The 21,608-nt window shown below is 34.4% G+C and overlaps 2 protein-coding genes across 2 annotated transcripts in view; both read right to left on the bottom strand.

Moving 5' to 3' along the window:
• Positions 1 to 875: 875 nt before the first annotated feature.
• LOC140887418 (uncharacterized) lies at positions 876 to 6,006 on the bottom strand. The gene is made up of 6 exons (XM_073294661.1): positions 5,577 to 6,006; positions 3,753 to 4,244; positions 3,538 to 3,687; positions 3,193 to 3,288; positions 1,714 to 2,150; positions 876 to 1,581 (listed from the first exon to the last, which is right to left on the bottom strand). The coding sequence occupies exons 1-6, from the start codon at positions 5,950 to 5,952 to the stop codon at positions 979 to 981; spliced, it is 2,154 nt and encodes a 717-aa protein (XP_073150762.1). The 5' UTR covers positions 5,953 to 6,006; the 3' UTR covers positions 876 to 978.
• Positions 6,007 to 6,348: 342 nt separating this feature from the next.
• Positions 6,349 to 21,608, bottom strand: part of LOC140888277 (uncharacterized) — a 28,607-nt gene continuing 13,347 nt past the window's right edge. Inside the window, exons 6-8 of the mRNA XM_073295962.1 lie at positions 14,383 to 14,496; positions 7,612 to 8,048; positions 6,349 to 7,144 (exon numbers count right to left, since the gene is read on the bottom strand). Coding sequence (XP_073152063.1) covers positions 6,530 to 7,144; positions 7,612 to 8,048; positions 14,383 to 14,496 — 1,166 coding nt within the window. The 3' untranslated portion in view covers positions 6,349 to 6,529. The remainder of the gene's footprint in view (positions 7,145 to 7,611; positions 8,049 to 14,382; positions 14,497 to 21,608) is intronic.

Raw genomic sequence — 21,608 nt, 5'->3', positions numbered from 1 at the left:
TAATTTCAATTATCCTAAAAGAATTTCAATTATCCTAGAAGACGGAAATACCCACTAATGTGCCACTGTGTTCGTTTTCTTTATTCATCCTCTTCATTTGTGCATAATGCCATCATATGTTATGTCAGACAGTCAGCAGGAATCATTGGCATTATTACACTTTTCTATTTTTTTTTTAATTCACCTGATTGGCATTATTGATCTTATTCTACTACACATATAGAAAAGTGAATCATGATTATTTATCGAAATCTATTATGCACGAATGAGAAATTTATAATTGATAAAATATTTCAATCTTTTTTTTAAATAATTTTTCACGATAACTAGTAATAATTTAATCTGGATACATAGGCACCCGATCATTCGCTCCTTCTCCCGCACCTGAGCTTGAACGCTGCAAACTCATGTATATTGCGGACCTCGTGGTCGCATGTGATTGAATCAAATTTAATTGGGTATAAAACAGTGGCATCTATTCGCGAAACGACTCTGGAAAACTATAAATATGGTCCAAAATTCTTCAGTTGATTTGCATTTTTACATAAAATTCTCTCGTTTTCCTTCTCAGCATCAGTGCAATTACAACAATAGAAATCTATGCTGCTTTCAGTTCTTTATGTTTAGGCCATACAAAGTCTGATTTTCGAAATTTAGCAAAGTCTGAATACATGGTCATCACAAGTCTAGCTCGCAGGCTACTAGGTTAGCCCGGAGTTTATCCAATACACACCGGTAGGTAGCGACTGCGAGGTCTCACTCATGAAAACAAATATATCATTTTTCACAAAGATCATATACAAATTCAATCCACAAACATGTCATAACATATTTCTTAACATGTCGCTGCAATGCACTGGGAAAATATTAAAATGTACAAAACAAATTCCTTTAAAACACACAACAAATATTATTGTAAAAAGTGTAAATACATTGTGTTGCTTGTTTCCTGCTGCTAATCATTTGCTAATACAATGATCAATCCCTTTTCTTATTGAAAATACCTGGTCCATATGTAGAATACATGACATCTATAAGGAGGGGGGATTGTAAAAACACGAATGATGTCACGGGCAAGCAAGCCAATGCAGCCACTGGTATGAAAAACAAATGAGATCTACCATTTAGTGTCATATATATAGCTGTGCTAAAGGCAACAAGCATGAATATAATGGAAGTGAAAAGGGTGAGAAGACCGATACATAATCTTTGCGGCAGAACATACAAAAAATCATTTTCTGCGTATCGGGAAGTAAGGATGGCCAGGAACATGAGTAGGGAAGTGATGGATGTGAACAGAGAAACCGAGTCTGAGATGACAAAAATAATGAACGACGTTTCCTTTAAGAAAACTGGTGCACCGGTGTTGTTTTCAACACCTCCTGGTACCGTAAAGACTGCAGCAAATACGACGGTAGCAATCAATGCAGCAGCAATGGTACACGAAGTAGCAGTATCTTTCATCCATTTCTCTCCTCGATATTTCAGTTCTTGGTGCTCCTCAGTAAACAACATCTGGGGAGTTTTTCTTGCTTGGTTGTTCCATGTCCTACGGGAAACGCTAACAAAATTTTCCATTTCCTGGACCAATCATGATGAATTTGTGAACATGAAAATGAATATGTGCACTAGGGAATAGAATTTGTTGAACTTGGAGGATTAAAATTTCATTGAGAATATTTTAGAATGTTGTGGTGGAGGTCTAATATATACCTTGAACCATTGTAATTCACGTTGCATTTGCAAAGCTTCACCGGAAACAAGATTGAGCTTGTGACTAGAGGCTTGTTCTCCGCATATGTGCATATAATTATTTCTAAAAGAGTCAACAGAATCGCGAAAAAAATATATTTGATCGTCGATATGATAAAGAAGATTGAAAATATTTTCAAAGCGTTTTCTTGCTGCCACGTGAAATATGTTGCTTCCGGTTTCTTGATCTTTAGCATAAATAGCAAGTGGAAACATCTCCACGATAACCTCCACAAACTCATGGATGCCTTTGTGTGTAGCCTCAATTATAGCTAGGTTGTAGATAAATGAAGCATCTTTGGAAGTCAAAGATTCAAGTGCCTTGCACATGCATTTGAGGAGTTCAAGTGCTTGTTGGTGCATCATTTTCTTATCCTTTATACTCTTCACAAAAGGAACTGTGATATATATCAGCCAAAAGTGGTGGCTAAGAACCATGAGAATTAAGTGGAAAAACTAGGTATGCAAGTAAAAGTAATTACGAAGTTCTTTAAAGCGCTAAATTACATCTCCTCGTTAGGTTATTCAGTTTGTAATTAAGTTCACAATGCATTTGTTGGCAAGGTTTGATGTGAAGGATAAAACATTGATTGATTATCTATCTTTGTTTTATTCGATGTTTGGCTCCTGTTTTACAAGAGATTAGTGTCATACATCAATATTATCTTATCCAAGTATATTGATTTATTAGTGTTATCCATTTTGGTTAGATGTCAAGCTTTTAAAAAATTAATTAGAACTCTATTTCTGAGCAACATGTATATCATTTTTTTTTTCAGTTCACCAGTATTTTCTGCTAAGGCCCCTTTTTATCTTTACAGACCACAATTAAAGTTGAAAATTCATGATATCATATATTAAATTCTTCAGCAGCCTTGATGGCTTATAATGGGTTAAATTATGTATTATTTGTATAAGATTGTTGATTCAATCCATTAGTACTCACTCCCATTCTAATATTAACCGAATTTTTTTTGCATTCACCTGCCTTATACTTTATATATTTAACATTTATCTCCCTTGTCAAGTGCAAAAATTATAATATGCATGTCAAAAAAGCTAAGTACCAAATATATAATAAATAAAGTACGTGAATACAAATAACCTAATATTAAAATGTCACCTATTCTATCATATGCCACGCACACTCACAGAGTATCTATATATGTGTGTGTATGAGCTTCAGTCTTCACTCTCCACTTGACCAAAGTTTATCCAAGCCTAAGTAGGATAATTTATAATGATAAAACATATTAAGGTTTGAAATCTAAAATTTGTAGACTTATATATCATGGCAACAAAAATCATAAATTTGCTAATTTGTGTTTTGTTGTATCAAGTATGGAATAATAATAATAAATGGATACTGCTAATAGTTAAAAGGGGAAAATGAAATTAAATATAAAAAAAATTGTTTTGAAAAGTAAATGAGATACTTACTTTTACAAATGATCCGAAACCAACTGAACTTCTTGGAACTTAGATTCATCTCAATGTCATCAGTAGGCTTTTTTGTTGGCAACGTCAAAGAAATACCTTAAGAAAATAAACGAAAAGATTTTACTTGGATGGAATTATTCACTTTGAAAGAAGTGATTGGATTTGAGGAATCATATTTTAAAAAAATGGATTCAAATTACATGAAGTTGGGGTGCATGTATTTGAATTAAATCCTTCACATTTACCATTTTTTTGAACGGCCTTTACATTTACTATTAAACAAATAAAAAACGAGAATCCACCAATAAATTTATGGCTTGATTGAAAGGGTAAAAAAACACTTACGAGAGTAGATCCATTTTTGCCACCAACTGAAGTGTGTTCCACTAGGGAATGCAAATCCTGAACGAGCCAACTCTACAACCACATACCTACCCGCCGTGTCTGGTAGCGTCGCCAATTCCGGCCAATTTCGCGCCAAATCCAAGGCCACGTCTGCCGTCATATATCAAAATATTACATATCCATGCAATAAATAAAAATAATTTGGCAGCACTCACCAATGAATCCAGAGGCTATTACGCACTTCAACAGAGAAGCTCCCAAGGGTCCAGTAAATGGGCTATTAGGAACATCTCCCCTGGAGACTGATATCAAATGCACAACTATCTCTTTATGGCATTTAACAGCTGCTACATGAACTGGTAACTCATCCCAAGCATTTACAATATACAGCAAATCTGGATTTCTATTCACCAACATCATCACACCTTCAATATTTCCAGTAGCCGCGGCCCGATGCAAAACAGTGCTCCCCCTAGGCCTAGACACTTTTCTCACCAGCACATCATTTGGCATCGAATCCAACAACTTTCTCACGAATTCGTTTGATTTTCTTCCTACCTCAACGGCTGCATACAAAGTCGTCTTCCCAGAATCGACGATATCGGCGGTTCTTGCCTCTTCATCTTTCTCCAACAAATTCTCTGCTTCCCCCCAATCACCTCTCATAATGGCCCTATACAAGGGCAAGTACTTGTTGTAATCCTTCTCTGCAAACTTTAAAGATTAGACAAGTGTAATCATAGTATACTATGAGTGACCAACAATTAACTGAATTTTTTGAGGCTAACATTTCTTACTAAAAATAATATACAAAATTAATTAATATTTAAAATATGAGATTTTTATCATAATAAAACACATTAAGCCTAAATTTTTTTTAAACAAACAAATGTTGCATATGATGTTAAATATGAAAAAATAAACAAATATCATAAATTATATGTAAAGCCTGAAAAACAAAAAAATTCTAAATTTAATTATCTAATAATTTAGGTTAACTCGGTTAAGCAAATTTTTTTACGAAAACCGAGAAACCGAGCCGATTTAACCAATAGTTTCTAAAATTAAAACCAAATTGAATTAATCAGTTCAGTTTGTTAATTCGGCTTAACTAGTATAATGTAAGCCCCTAGCAAAACCAAGATTTAAAAGTACACATCGAGTTCTTGAGTAGTTGAGGGGTTATGTTTACTAGTTTGATGATGACTTAATATAATACTTCTCAAAGATTCCTTTTCTCACTTGATGGCACAACTTTAATCCCCATATGAAAGAATATGCTATAGTACAAGAGAATATGTTGAAGCTAGTGATATTCTGGGGAGTTAGAGATTATTGTGATATTTTGATGCATTTGGTATTTTATATGTATCATAGTTAAAAAAGATTAAAAAGTGCAATAATAATATTATCCAAAATATATTATTTGACATATCAAAATGCATCCAAAATTGAAGGTGGAGTAGAATTCTGGTCAAATCATAGTAGGATAATCATTTTCAATTTCAATGATGTCTCTAGATCTTCGGAGAGAGAGAAAGTCGTTATTAATTTTGATGCTCCAATAATCATATATATTGTTCTCCTTTGAATATGGGTACTTCTACTTCATTTGATTACTTAAACATAGTTAGACATGGATTTCCAGCCATCTGATTTTTCAAATTTCTGGATAACAAGAAGGAGAATACGGATTGAGGAAAAATGGATAAAAAATGCATACTTTGGATTGGTTTGTGTAGATAACATATTTTGGCGCAGACTAAAGAGGCTTTGACTCTCAATTATTTCATAGTTGAACTTTATTTGATTAGTTATTTTCATTACAATGATCTATGAATATATCCAAAGATAATATCAATCTCAATATATATTAACTCTAGACTCAAAATAGCAGAGGCCTAATAAAACTTAAAACAATTCAAATAATCAGCAAAAAACGAATTATATAAATATAAGCATAATCAAGAAGCTGCCCCAGATAAATGGAATTCAAGCTGCATATAAACAAAACAAATAAAATTGGAGTAATAAATAACCTGGAGTGTGAGATATTGTTTGGATGTGGTGATTGAATATGTTTTCCAATTCCAGCCAAACTTCCCTGCTGGAGCCTTTGGATTCCGCCAGTACTTTGGGAAGCAAATCCTTCCCGATGGAACCTAAAATCCATCCTTTGACAAGCCTGTCTGTTCTTCTCCAAAGCTTGAGGTCATCAATGGGCGATGATGGTGGGGGGATTTGGCCGTCTATGAAACCCAACAAACCCTGGCTCTCTAATAGACAAATCATTTGTTCTTTCCATAACCCATAATCGTTGCTTTTACCTTTGTCTTTCAGCCATGGCTTCACGGATACATAGTTCGCAAAGTTCACACTTGATGGCCATGGATACTTATTTGCTGATTCACCCATTGAAGGAAGATTCAAATGCACTTTTCTTAATCTTCTATTCCCAAATATTATAAGTTTTCTATTCAATCATTTGTATACTTTTTGTATTATTTTATTTATTTATTGAGTTTTTAAACTTTAGTTTTGATATTTAGATACAATCATATATATCAAATGTAATAATGGTTACTGGATTCCTTAAGACAATAATTCATTTTAGCTTCAATAATAAAAAAATAATTCTTTTCTTTTTAACCTGTAAATGGCTCTAGATGCTTCTTTAAATTATATACTCCATACTAGTAAAAAATGACACGCTCACGTGTGTGTGAAATCCATATTATACTATTTCAAAAGTAATTCATTAGATAAAATTTCAATGCACATCTCTCTGTTTTTTTTAATCTATCTACGGTATATTTCACAACATGATACTGCAATCCATTGCTAAAATCTCCGAAGAAACATTGCGGAGTCGTTACATTGCTCCCATTATTCAACTCAAACTTTATAAACCAAAATTCTACTAAAAATAAAATACATTTATAAATATGTAAATCCATATTAAAGTAGGAAAAAAATGTGTCGTATCTTGCTGTTAAAACAATGGACTGTCATTTTTCTTCCCGAAAATGCCTGGCCCATACGTTGAATATATAACATCTGTAAGAAGTGGAAATTGCAAGAACACGAATGATGCCACAGGCAAGCAAGCTAATGCAGCCACCGGCATGAGAAACAAACGAGATTTGCCATGTAGTGTAAGATATATAGCTGTACTAAAGGCAACCATCATGAATGTAATCGAGGTGAAGAGGGTGAGGAGTCCAACACATAATCTTTGTGGCAAGACATACAAAAAGTCTTCTTCTGCGTAACGGGAAGTCAAGATGGATAAGAACATAAGCAGGGAAGTGATGGATGTGAACAAAGAAACAGAGTCCGAGATGGCAAAAATAATGAACGATGTTTTGTTTAAGAAAATTGGTACGCCGGTGATATTGTCGACACCACCTGGTACTGTAAAGGCTGCAGCAAACACGACCGTTGCAATCAATGCAGCAGCAATGGTACATGAGGTAGCAGTATCTTTCATCCATTTCTCTCCTTCTAATTTCAATTCTTGGTGTTTCTCTGTAAATAACATTTTAGGAGTTTTCTTCTCTTTGTTTACCCATGTCCTCCGGGAAGGGTTGACAAAATTTTCCATTTCCTAGACAATTTTGATGAGTTTATCAACGAAATAGTAAAGCGTGAATCTCACTATAAATAACTAAGTCCTAAGTAATCAGGTGTAAAATATTACTATCAAAAGTTTAAGTTATTCAAAAAATAACAATTTTATTCATGTAAGTTGGATTGTCTTGGATTTTATCTTGTAGCTTATCCAAGTTTGAGTCTAATACAGTAACTTGGATTTTTATTATATCTTGGCTCTTTTTTTTTTTTCCCCCCCAAAGCCACTAAATCCATTGAATATCTTATTTGACACCGATGCTATTCAACGTAGGTTATGTGATGAAAATAAAGCCTATATTACAACATTAAAATCTATCTAAGAAAAGAATATTGAGATTACGAAAAATTACAATTGTAATTTTCCCTTATATATAGGACTAAAATGATAATTTTCCCTTATTTCAAATGCGTGGAATGTTGTGTAGTTGGCCTAATACATACCTTAAACCATTGTAATTCACGTTGCATCTGCAAAGCTGCACCAGAAACAAGATTAAGTTTATGTGGAGGGGCTAGTTCTGCACACATGTGCATAAAGTTGTTCCCCGAAGAGTCTTTTGAGTCATAAAAAAAGTGTTTTTGGTCACTCATCTCGTAAATTAGATTGAAAAGATTTTCGTAGCGTTTTCTTGCTGCCACGAGAAATATGTTGCAATCATTTATTGGGTTTCTAGCATGAATGGCAGATGGAAATATCTCGGCGATGGCTTCCACTACTTCATGGATACCGCAATCAGCAGCTTGGAGGACAGCAATCTTATAGAGAGGCGAAGCTTCATTGTGAGGCAAAGCTTCAATTCTCTTGCACATCAATCTGACAAGTTCAAGTGCTTGTTGGTGCATTGCTTTCTTATCTTTGATACTCTTCACAAAGGGAACTGAAATTTACTCAAAAGATGGCACACAAAACCAATTTAGCTAGATAAGGAATAATACAATAATAACAAGGTGAGGACACTTTATGTATAAAATTTAACATTCAGTTTAGTAAAATAAAACACCAATATTAATATTTAGGGAACATAGATTTTATCTTTGTAAATTGTCCTAATTTGGCAATCTATTCGGACAAAAATAGGCCTTATTTTGTATTATCTCTCAAGATCTCACAAGTTTGGTTCTAAATCCAATCTAATTTTTCGATCGAACACTTGACAGTGGAAATGATATCAAGGAAGATCAAATATTGCACATGATTTCCTGAAGTAAATTGATAAAGAATGCAAGACACAAACCGATTTATGAGGTTCGATTATTTCGAATGTAGCTACATCCACGACAGCCACCAAGAAATTATTACACTATGAGCAAGAAAGAGGAGTATATCTTTATTTTGCTTACATCTATATATGTATATATGCACACCAACTCAATATATGTATCTATCTATCTATCTATCAAAGCCTAACTTTTAACAAGTTGTTTTATGTTTTCCCACATAGTGTCTTCTAACACTTCTAGGAATACGATCAACATCCAACATATCTCTACCTTGGTTCGATTATCTGTTTAAGCTTGTAAGCTGCATGAGGGCTTTGTGACTAAGATTTTCCTTCTTTAACCAAGTTAAGATTATTCCTAAACTCGGATGGTAGTAAGCTTTTGATCAAAACATCTGTTGTATTGTCTTTGTAAGCCACCTTCTCCACCTTGATAACTCACTTAGCTGTCACTTCATGAATAAAATGTATATTTATGTCGATGTGTTTTGTTCTTTCATGATATGCCAGATTTTTCATGAGATGCAAGACACTCTGTTTGTCACAATATACCACCATTTCCTCTTGAATAATGTCAAGTTCTTTTATGAACCTTTGTAGCCAAATCCCCTTTTGTTATAGCTTTTGTCATTGCTATATACTCAGCTCCGTCATTGCGAGGGATACCATTTATGTAGACTAGCTCTGCAACATATGGCTCCACCATATATATGATGTGAAGATATGCCCTGAAATGGATTTCTTTGATTCTAGAAACCCTGCAAAATCTGAGCCAACGAAGCCTCCTACTACTTGTGACGAAGTATATGCTCCTCCATAATAGAATCCAACGTCCCTTGAACCCGTAGATACCTCAAAATCCATTTAAGTGTATTTCAATGATCCTTGCCTAGATTGACCATAAATCTGCTTCCATGCTTATTGCATAGGCCAAATCAGGTCTCTTACAGACCATGTAGTACATATTTCACCCTAAAAATTTGCATATAGAACCTTTCTCATATATTCCTATTCAGCAGAACTTAAATGTTGCTTATTGTGTTTGCCCCTGCCATTCGAAGTATGTTAAGTATCTTGCTCACATATTTTTCCTGTGACAAAATTAGTTATTTCTTGACTTCAAGCCTCTTAATATCAATTTCTAATATATTATTAGCAGCTCCCTTATGCTTCATTTAAAATTCCTCAAGTTTTCCCTTCGATTAAGTAACCTTCATTATTTCATTGTTATCTATTAACATATCGTCAACATACAATAACTAATAAACATGGACCGATGCTTTATTTTCATGGAATATAAGCAGCTGTCAAATTCAGATCTTTCGAAACCAATTTACTACATGTACTTGTCAAAATGCAATTACCATTGCCTTGATGATTGTTTTCAACCATATAGGGATTTTTTTCCTTATTCAAAACCATCTGATTGTCTCATATAGATGGTTTCTTCAAGTGGAACCCATGTAATTAAGAAAGGAAAGATCTAGGGAAATACAATATGAATAAATCAATATTAGGCTCGTGAAATTACATGTGTATGCGTACCGTGCGTGCGCAGAGGGACATAGCATAGGGGCTATAGGGCAATTGGTTTTCACTGCTCCACTCAATCGCTCCTTTTGTTCGGTTAATATGGGGATGGAGGGGCTTCTGCTACCATTTTTCAAAAATATTTTACAAGAGCATAGGCCATCAGGTCTGCAAATCCTAACCTTTGAGCAACTTTTATGATCCTCCTCCGTCTATCTATTGTAAGTTGATATTTATCAGGTTGTACACTAACTTTTCAATTCCATGAGGCGTAGTTTCAGTCCGTGTGAGACCAATAGGTCGATCTTGAACATCTCTGTATCTAAATCCACCTCTATCTTTCCATCAAATTCTTTCGCTTGCGCATTTCTAATAATGCATTTTTATTCCACTTTTTCGATGCACCACAATTTATATCCTTTCACTTTATTTGATATCCCAAGGAAATTCATTTTTTGGCCCTTGAAAGCAACTTATATCGTATAGTGTGCACATATGCAGTGCACCCAAAGGTCCTTAATATTGAACAGTTTGTAGGATGTCTACTCCACATTTCTTGTGGAGTTTTAAACTCAATGGATATTGAGGGTGATCTGTTAATAAGATAACTTGTGGTTGTGACAAACTGTGCCAAAATATAGGTGGTAAACTAGCAATTGACAACATACATCTAACCGTCTCTAGGATTGTTTACTCATTCTCGCCACAAGACCGTTTGCTGTGGGGTTCCTGCTATAGTTCGATGTCTTATATGCAATGCCTTCTCCTTTACAATATAGATCGAATTGCTCTCAGAAAATTCTGTGAAGCTTCTTTACCTGATGTCTAGTTTGGTTCTCCACTAATATTTTCTAGTCTCTGAATGCTTGGAAGGCCTGATCCTTGCTCTTTAATGTCCTAATCCATAGCTTTCTCAAGTAATCATCAATGATATAAATGAAATATGTTACTTCTTCTCTTGATTGGTCTCGAGGTCTCCCCCACAAATTAGAGTAAATGTAATCTAAGATGCCTTTGGTTTTCATGTTGGAGGGCTTGAATTTCACCCCACAACTTTTTCCATGCACACATTCATCACAAAATTCTAGTCCAGTTATTTGGTTGTCATGCAATAGGTTTTGTTTGTTTAGTTCTTGTGAACCTCATTCACTTATGTGGCCAAGTCTTCGATTCCACAAGTGATTCTTAGCCTTGTGATCAACCAATGAATCAGCATAATCAATTCAAGCCTTGCATGACTTATTGTTTCCTAGGAGTACACAACTCATCTCACCTTCTACCAAATTTTGAAACCATCCACGATTGGGACACAAATGAAAAGAGCAACCATAATCAATTACCCATCCTTCATTTGATTTAGAGACGGTTCTAGTAGAACATCTAAAGGGTCATATCCATAACTTAAAATTGATGCATCTCCACTCTCCTAGTTCTTTTATTGGTCTTTTCTGTTTTTTTCTGGAAAATTTCTTTTAAAATGTCCTCCTTCATGAAAAATGAAAAATTTGAGTTTTCCTCTTACTTTGGATTGTGATATGCTTCTATGGAATTTCATATTATTTCTTGACTCACACTTAAATGGTATACCTCTGACCATCAATCCTTCTCCATTGGTTTCATCCTTTACTTCATGCTTTCTTTGCAATTCTTTTGACAAGAGCGCAGACTTCACTCTGACATTGTCAAGGTTTGTTTCCAATGTAGCATATTATCAACAAAATGCTCATATGGTCTGGGTAGGGAGCTTAACAACAAGATCGCTTGATCCTATCTTAGATTTTAATATCGATGTTGTTAAGATCAAGAATGATCTTGTTGAAATAATCCATGTGATTTATTAAATCTTTCCATTCCTCCATATGAATAGAATATAACGATTTCTTGAGTTATAATCTATTGGCTAGAGATTTCTCAAGAACATCTTTAATTCAATTACAATATATATATATATGCGCGCGCGCGTTTTTTGTGTGTGTATGTGTGTCTCGATCCAAGCACAACTTTTAACAAGTTGTTTTATGCTTTCCTTCAAATTCCTAGAATAGAACCAATGCCCAACAATTTTAATGAAATAATTTCATCATGACTTCGTTAGTAATTTTAGTCCTTTTATGTAGGATAATTGAGTTGACACCGATCATTGCTGAAATGTTTGATATTTCCAATGCCGTGTCAACATTTCAACAAGTGAATGACTAACAGTGGAGAAGAAGCTAGGTTATTAATTAGGGATAAATGCATACACTATCGTTTTGAGATCCCGAATTTGTTGAAAATCTCCAATGAAAAAAGAATGATATATTAATTCCTTTTGTTTTCAAATCTTGATCACATATATCCTCATATAGTTATATTTTCAAAATTTGAGCACTCACCCCCTTATTCGTACATGTTTTCAGGAGTGTTTGTGCTCAAAATTTGAAAACACTGGAGTTAATATATTGTCAAGGCCGGCTCCAAGGGGAGGCGGCCTAGGCGATTGCCTAGGGCATCCCCTTGGCAGGTGCCTCAAAATTTTTTATTTAAAATTTTTTAAGTATTTTTTTATATTTAAAATATTATGTGAGTCTATTTATTTTGTTTAAAATTCGAAATCATGATCAATTTTTTATATTTTTTTTCATCATTTCTTTAGTAAAAAAAATATCTTTCTACTTAAACAAAAATCTATTTTTTTCATTAAATTAATCATCTCAGATGAGTTAGGATATTCAAATTGGATCATTCATCTTTTGTTTATTTATTGAATGAGATGAGGTTTATTTTTGTCTATTTTTGTACCACAATTGATTTTTTTTAATTGATTTAATTTTTTTTATCTCGATAAACTAAATTTTTGTAATTTTCTTATTCGACAGTGAGAATGATTTTTACTTAATTAGATTATAACTATTCCTTGTTTATGTTACTATTTAAATTATAATATAATTTTTGTTAAATTTTTTGTGACAAATAATATATTATTTATGTTTTGTTAATTTGGAGATTCGTATTCTATTTGTATTATGCATTAATTCATCTCTGACTCATTAAAATTGAGTATTCATTGAGTTCTTGTTTTATTTTTTTATATTTTGATTCAATTGTTGTTTATGTCATTATTTTTAGTTACAAAATTTGAAATTTTGATTTTTGGATGATGAAGTGATTGTATCGATATTTAATTAAAAAATATATTATATAGTCCTCTCCCCTGAATATTTGCCTAGGGCCTCAAATATTCTGGAGACGGCCCTGTTAATAGTTATAAGAGATTTTCAGCAATCTCGTGATTTCACAAGAGTAATATATGCAATCAACCTATTAATTACACTAAAACCTAATATTTACTAATTAGATTACCAAGATCCAATTTATAAGGCCAATTTACAAGGCTGTTTTTTTTTTCTTCCAAATATTTCCTCAAAAAGTGTATAAATGGAAAGAAATTAAGATTGAAATCAGTTAGCTGTTTTGTATGGATGTGATGACATACAACTTCTGTATAAAATTTTTCTTACAACTAACCAAGTATTGAAACATTCATTGCAAAGCTTATCTTGATTTGATTCCATTAAGATGAGTAAATTATTCAAAATATACTTAAGATAGTCTTGAATCGTCATAGTAGATCCCAAAGTCCAACCAAAACAATGATAGAAATGATATCCTAAATATCCTTGACTTCATATACGTTGTTTGGGATACTATGTGTCTTATCTTTACATGTTACGACCTAGGAATCTGACTGAGTAAAATTCGAGAAGCATTTGAGGCCAACTAAAACAATACTTAACAGTAGTTGGGATCGATATTGATCATAATGTCGGATACATGAGACATCCCGAGTTTATAGACCAAAATTGGCCACATAGGGTATTTTCATATACTCATCGAGTCATCTGATGTAAATTTGTAACTTCACAACATCCACCATAAGAAACTAATCGGTTATATTGTACCCTCATCATAATTAACTAATGATAATAGAAAAAAGTTAATTAATATTTATTGGTTCTTATGTGCCAATTGAACAGAAAATTTATTTCACTAAGATTGTAATTGGATGGAAGTCATCTGAACTCCATGATTTCAAATTTATTATTAGAGTTAAATAATTAAATAGAAGAAACTCAAATCCATCTTCAATTTATTTACGCTATAATTACATCAGTTGCAATAAATTTGAAATGACTCCAATATTCTAAATATTTGAAATCTATTGTGATTAGTATATATAATTGCAGTATGAATAAGTACGGAGAAGGATTGAATCTTTTTTTTGTGTGTAGGTTATCCAAAATCCAAAAAATAAAAATACATTTAAATATATGGATTTCAAATTCATCCATCCAAATACAACATAAGAAGCCCGTGTACTACAATTTCTTTCATAACCATATATATATTTCCTCATTAGTATAATTAAACAATCAAAATAATGATTATATATGATAAAAATAACGTTACAAGGTGCGTGTACCTTTACAAGCAACTTCCAGCCAGCTGAACTTAGTATTTGTTTGATGATCGTCTAAACTTTGATTCTCAATATCGCCAGTGAATTTCCTCGGTTTCGATGATGTCACAGAGATGTCTTCATGTTACAAGATTTTATTTAAAAAATCAATTAAAATATTGAGCATAAAACATATACAATATATGGTTTTATCTGTTTATGGATTGGGTCAAGTTTGTAATTTTATATTAGATTCATAAAATTAATAAAATAGGACTGATCTATCAATAATTTTTATTATTCAAGATTCATATGTTAAAATTCATTATAATACATTCAAATTATTTTTGAATGTTGTTGGTACTGGAATTCATGCTTCTTCCGTGTCTTTTGGAATCATATCCATTGTTTTGAATATTTCAATGTTGTTGCTATTGTATTGGTCATGGTCTCATGGAACGATTGGCCCATGATGTTAGAGGGTAGTTATTTCTCATTCTTTGAATTTTAATATCGTTGAAATTATATTCAATGTAATTTTAGTTTTCTTATCTCACATTCTAAAGTTTATATAGCATACTCTACAAAAGAGAAGTCATTCTATTAATATAAAAGTTTTCTTCTTACTTTTATATTCTTTTGATTTACTTTCTTATTTTCAAATAACATTTGATATCAAAATCTCTCTTCGTTGGAGATCTGTGTGTAAGTTGTGATTCATGAAACCCGCAGATATTTTCTCCTCAATTGTTCCACCGGTGTTCAATGGAGAAAACTACCAAATTAGAGCATTGCGTATGGAGACATACTTGTAAGCTTTGGATTAGAAAGCAACGAAAGAATATTTTGAAACCTCAGCAAATGGATATTGATTGCTAATAATAATTTTGTGTTTCGTTCCCTAAACATCACCAATAAATACTCACACATTATTCTTTCCAAATAACTCCAAAACACAAAATCTTCTCTTCTATAAACTCAAAGTATAGAAGTATTTAAGGGGATTTAGTTTGAGATTTTGTTAAGGAGCGTTTATCCTTGAAAAGAATAGTATTTGTAGTGAGAAAGTGCGTTTGTATTCTCAATTCTTTTGTCTTCATTGACATTAATAAAGAAGTGGTTTCCTTGAGTGCTCTTGAGTGGACATAGCCCAATTGGGTAAAACAATATAAATATTGGTGTCCATCTTGTTCAATTGTTGATTATATACTTGTATTAATCCGCTGTGATGTACATTAGGTTTATCTAATTCCTTGATACCCAAAAACTGGAATCAAACTGAGGTTCTCAAATACTATAGAAAGTCCTCATATGCTCTGTGGTTGTAGCTTAGTCTGAAATTCCACATCAAAAAATGCTTTCTAGACAGTATTAAGGAAGTAATTCTTTTGTTCTCGGGCTTGACGATTAATTCGTTGGTAGCAATCATAAGAGATGGAGGTACGTACAAGTAATATGGTTAGTCTTAATGACTCTAACTGTCAACTTTGGAAGAGAAAGATGAAAGATCTTCTGTTTATCACCAAGATTCTCTACAAGTGTTTAGCGAATCTAAACCAAATGATAAATCCGATGCCTATTGGACCTTGAGCACGAGCAAGTTTGCGGGTACATACGACAATTTGTCGATGACAACGTGCACAATCACATTTGCAACGAGACTCATGCTCGTACACTTTGGACAAAGTTAGAAACATTATATGCCTCTGAAAGAGACAACAACAAACTGTTCTATCTGAGCAAGCTAGTCTAGGGTCGGTACAAAGAAAGAACTCCGGTGACAGATCATCTGAATGAAATTGAAGGGTTCGTGCGGCAGTTATCAACCATTGGCATAAATCTTGATGATGAGGTGATTGTCCTGATTGTGCTAGCTTCATTACCAGAGTCTTGGGAGACTCTGAAGATATCACTCACAAACACAACCCCAAAAGGAGTTGTGAGCATGGACTTCATTATGAGTGGCATTTTGAATGAATAAATGAGGCGGAGATCCCTGAAAACTTTTAACTCACAAATAGATGTTCTAGTTGCTGAGTCAAGGAGAAAAAACAAGATATAAAGAAACACAAATCAGAAGCCACAGATGAGTTAATCCTTAAGAAGATACTCCTACATAAGGTATCATCATTGTGGAGAAAAAGGGCAAATTAATAAAAACTGCCCACAATCAAAGAACAAAAATAAACATGAATCCAGTTATAGACAAATACATGTCATTGATGAATTCAATGTCCTTCATAAGATAGAGCATGAGTCTATAAATCTGGCTACTCAAGAAACCACTTGAATAATCGATAGTAGAGCAACCATCCACTTTACATCCCGAAGACAATGCTTTACATCCTACACACAAGGGCACTTTGGTGTGGTCAGGATGGGAAATAATGACATATCCAAATTTGTGGGAAAATGAGATGTGAGCTTGAATACCATGGATGACTCAACACTAATTCTAAACAAAGTCAGACATGTAATAGATATGCTCCTGAGTCTGATATAAATCGAATGACTGGATGAGGAAGGTTTCTACACCACCTTCCAAAACGGGGTTTGAAATATTTCAAAAGGTTCACTTGTTGTAGCAAAGGGATTAATGATTTTGAGGTTGTACATAGTGCAAGAGAGCATTCTGTTGTAGCAAATGGATTAATGATTTTGAGGCTGTACATAGTGCAAGAGAAGCATTCTAAGAACGTGGACTACACAACAGAAGAGAATTAAATAGAATTATGGCACCTAAGTCTTGGCCACATAATTGAAAAAAATCTTACACGCCTTGTGAGAAAGAAAGATATGCCTGGTATAAGCAAGTTCATACGAAACAATTCACTAACTGCTTGGCCGGAAAACAGAACATGAAATCATTCAAGAGTTCACCTCCTAGCAGAACCGATAAAATCTTAGATTTGGTGCACTCAGATCTATGTGGACCGATTCCATTATCTCTTGGAGGAGTGAAGTACTGGGTAACCTTTACCGACGATCATTCTAGGGAAATATGGGTGTGGACATACAAAACGAAGGATCAAGTTGCAGATTTTCAATAATTTTATAACCTTGGTTGAAAGACAAACATACATAAAACTTAAATGTATTCAAACAGATAATGGAGGAGAATATATTGGATCTTTTGGTGAGATATGCAAAAATAATGGAATCAGACGCCAAATGACACTACCAAAAACATCACAAATCTACAGATAAGATGAAAGGATGAACAAAACCTTGGCAGAAAGAGTTAGGAGCATGCTATCTCATGCAAATCTATATAAGGATTTTTGGGGTGAGACCGTGGTTGCAGCTGCATTTATATTGAATCGATCACCTTCTGTTTCTCTCAATTATGATGTTTCGGAGCAGGTGTGGCAAGATAAGGAAGTTTGCTATGATCATTTGCGGGTATTTGAGTGTGTTTCTTATTTTCATGTACCAAAGGATGAAAGACATAAGTTGGATGCCAAAACAATAAAATGCATATTTATAAGAATCAACTTGGTTACAAGTTTTACAACATAGATTTCAAAAATCCTATAATAAGTCATGATGTCGTATTTCAAGAGCATGAATTATTGGAGAATAGAGGAGATGAAAATTACAAATCTGAGAAAGATCTTGAATGGTGGCCTTCAACTGTAAATCCACAACCAATTAAGATGACGTGCATAATGATCCGGAGGAAATTTCACATGAGCATGGATCATCAAACAATGATGAGATCCATTTTCACATTGAAACAACCAGCAGAAAGTTCTCGTGTTGCTATGACCACATATTCTAGAATAGTCGTGCGAACCTCAACCAGATATCCCCCAAATGAATATATTCTGCTAACTGAAGGGGGACAACTAGAGTGATTCCAAGAAGTTATTACTAGTGAACACAATGACAAGTGGATGGAATCCATGCAAGATGAAATACAGTCCTTGCATGAAAATGATACATTTGAGCTGAAGATCTATCGAAAAGTGAGAAATATTTGAAAAATAAGTGGGTGTTCAGGTTGATGCATGAAGAGCACAATAGTCAACCAAGATTCAAAGCTAGGATTGTCATCAAAGTTTTTGGGTAGAAATCATTTGACGAAATATTTTCACCTGTGGTGAAAATGATATCTATCCGGATTGTGCTAGGGTTAGCAACTGAGCTTGATCTGGAGGTGAAACCAATGGATGTCAAGACCACGTTACTATATGGGGATTTAGAGGAGGAGATCTAGATGGAGCAACCAGAGGGATTTATAGAGACGGGGAAATAGGACCTCATCTGCAGATTGAAGAAGAGTCTGTGCGGTCTCAAGTAAGCATCGACACAATGTTACAAGAATTTTGAATCTGTAATAACTTAACAAGAATTCATGAAAACTACTGCAGACCATTGTGTGTTTGTCAAGAAAACCTCTGATAATGATTTGATGGTGCTTCCAATCTATGTAGCTGACATGTTGATTGTTGACAAAAATGTTTACGAAATCAAAGGCCTAAAGAAACAACTAAGCAAGACCTCTGCATTGAAGGACTTGTAGCCAGCAAAAAAAATTATTGGAATGAAAATTCATCGAGTTAGGTATGCCAAGAAGACCTGGTTATCGCAGGAGAAGTATATTGAAAAGGTACTTCTAAGGTTCAACATGGACCAGACCAAAGCCGTTGGATGTCCTCTTGCCAATCACTTCAAGTTGAACTAAGAACATAGTCCTACTATGGTGGTTGATGAAGAAGAAAAGAGAAACGTTCCATATGATTCAACAGTTGGAATTCTGATGTATGTCATGGTATGTACTCGACCGGTTTTAACTCACTTCGTGGGTGTATTGAGTAGATATCTTTCAAAACCGGGAAAGGAATATTGGGCTATAGTAAAATGGATACTAATATATATACAAAATTTTGGAGGATCTAGACATGAGCTTATAGGCTACATAGATGCAAACATGGCATGCACGAGATATTGACTCTCAGACGTCAACATCGGGATACCTGGTTACATTTGCAATGGGAGTTGTCATGGTAGTCAAAATTACAAAAGTTCATTGCAGCAACTGAGGCATGTACCGGAGTCGTGTTTATTATATAATTGTATTATTCCGCTGTGATGTACCTCAGGTTTAACTTATTGCCTGGTATCCCAAACATTGATAACCAAAAAATATTAGTCTCTCTCTTCTTATCCCTTTTAGGCCTTTGGCAAAAAAGTTCCTCATTTGCTGACTCCAAAGAGTGCTGAAATTCTTTTGGAATTCTCTATCACTAATCTCGCACTCAAAATGGAAACATCGTCTCTCTTTTGGAATTCTACATCACTAATCCCACATTCAAAACATAAACATCCTTTAATGAGATCAAGACTGTCCAGCTTAGCCCATTTGCTCTTGCTTCGGACTTTAATGTCTTTAAGGATAAATAATTCAAGGGCCTTATGAACATGTCCTTTGCTATGAACAATCGTGACAAACAGTTGCAGCAAATAAGAATCACCCATAATAACATTTCTATTACTTAGGGAGGTCAAACTCAGAGGACTAATTTTGAGCTAAGCACCAATATTGATAATATGTACGAAGTTAATCAATGGTAAAATATTTGAAATCATGGAATTCCTGCAGGACAGTGATGATAAAAATGAATAAATAGACAAGAAACTAGATCCTCCTATGAAGAAGCCAAGGGGTACCAAAGTGTTATGGATTATGCCGGAGTGATCATGACGATAATAATTGCGGAATAAAATAATCAACAAGAACACCAAAGATTTACGTGGTTCACCCAATATAGGCTACGTCCACGGAGCTGCTGCAATATTTATAACCGGATAAATATTACAAGTGTATACAAAACACTATATCTCACCAAACACAAACCCCAAGTATTACCGAGAAATACTTCTCTAACTCACACAAGAGAACACTCAAGAAAACCCAAGAAACCCTTTTATTTCTCTTTCTTATTTGCTCTCGATTTTTGGGATGCATAAATTGAAGGAATGAGGAGCCATTTTATAGGCTTCCTTCACGCGTCATTTATGCGTGAATTAAATTCCACCTCCCCACTCCCAACCAGCACCTTCCATCTGCCACCATCCCACTTTAAATGCTTGAATTGATTTTACACCTAACATTTCTCCCACTTGAAGACTTGATTTCAATCATGGCTTCACACAGTCAATGCAGCAGCTTGGGCTTCCTCTCTTATGCTTGCAGTCCAACTGAATTCGAGCATAACTTCAGTTTGTCAGTGGTCACCGCCTTTGTGAACATATCAGCTGAATTTTTACTTCCAGGAATCTTCTCAAGCATCAAGATTCCATCTTCCAGAACAGATCTGATGAAATGGTACCGAACTTGTATATGCTTCGTCCTAGAATGATAAACAGGATTCTTTGCCAAATGAATAGCACTCTGACTGTCACAGTATAACGTACTATCCTCAAGCTTCTGACCCAATTCCACAAGGAATGATCTCAACCATATCATCTCCTTGCTAGCTTCTGTCACTGCAACATACTCAGCTTCAGTAGTCGAAAGTGCAACAATCTTTTGCAACTTGGACACCCAACTTATTGTCGTACCACCCAATGTGAACACATATCCAGTAGTACTCTTTCTGCCGTCTAGGTCACCGCCCATGTCGGCATCTACAAAACCTTGTAAGCCTGAATTTGGCTTTCTAAAGCACAGAGATGAACTGATAGTATCTTTCAAATATATGAGAATCCACTTCACTGCTTCCCAGTGTTGTTTTCCAGGATTGCTCATAAACCTGCTCACAACTCCCACTGCATGTGCTATGTCTGTCTGGTGTACACCATTGCATACATGAGGCTTCCGACAGCAGAGGCATAAGGAACCTTATTTATATAAGCATGCTCCTGCTCCGTCGATGGTGATTGAGCTTTGGTTAGTTTGAAATGACTAGCCAAAGGAGTACTAACCGGTTTAGCTTCATCCATGTTGAATCTGCTAAGCACCTTTTTCACGTACTCTGCCTGAGATAACTTCAAGACTCTGTTCACCCTATCTCTTAAGATCCTCATTCCAAAAATTTGTTTTGCAGCTCCCAAATCTTTCATAGCAAATTCCTTTGATAACTCTCTCTTGAGCTTATCAATGTCCTCCAGACAAGATCCTGCTATCAACATGTCATCCACATATAGCAGTAGAATGATATAGGAACCATCAATCTTTTTCACATAACAACAGTGATCCGCCTGGCACCTCAGGAAACCGTTGTTATTCATGAATCCATCAAACT

Source organism: Henckelia pumila, chromosome 3 (genome assembly GCF_033568475.1).
Source record: "Henckelia pumila isolate YLH828 chromosome 3, ASM3356847v2, whole genome shotgun sequence".
NCBI lineage: Eukaryota > Viridiplantae > Streptophyta > Magnoliopsida > Lamiales > Gesneriaceae > Henckelia > Henckelia pumila.
The sequence above is the reverse complement of the archived record's forward strand: the minus strand, read 5'-3'. Positions and strand labels throughout refer to the sequence as shown.

Excerpts from the sequence above, each read along its gene's own strand:
- LOC140887418 (XM_073294661.1), bottom strand. The coding sequence starts at position 5,952 with ATGGGTGAATCAGCAAATAAGTATCCATGGCCATCAAGTGTGAACTTT. Across the intron at positions 4,245-5,576 it reads AACAATATCTCACACTCCAG|AGAAGGATTACAACAAGTAC; the intron begins GTTATTTATTAC and ends TAAAGTTTGCAG. Across the intron at positions 2,151-3,192 it reads GTTTCGGATCATTTGTAAAA|TTCCTTTTGTGAAGAGTATA; the intron begins GTAAGTATCTCA and ends TATATATCACAG.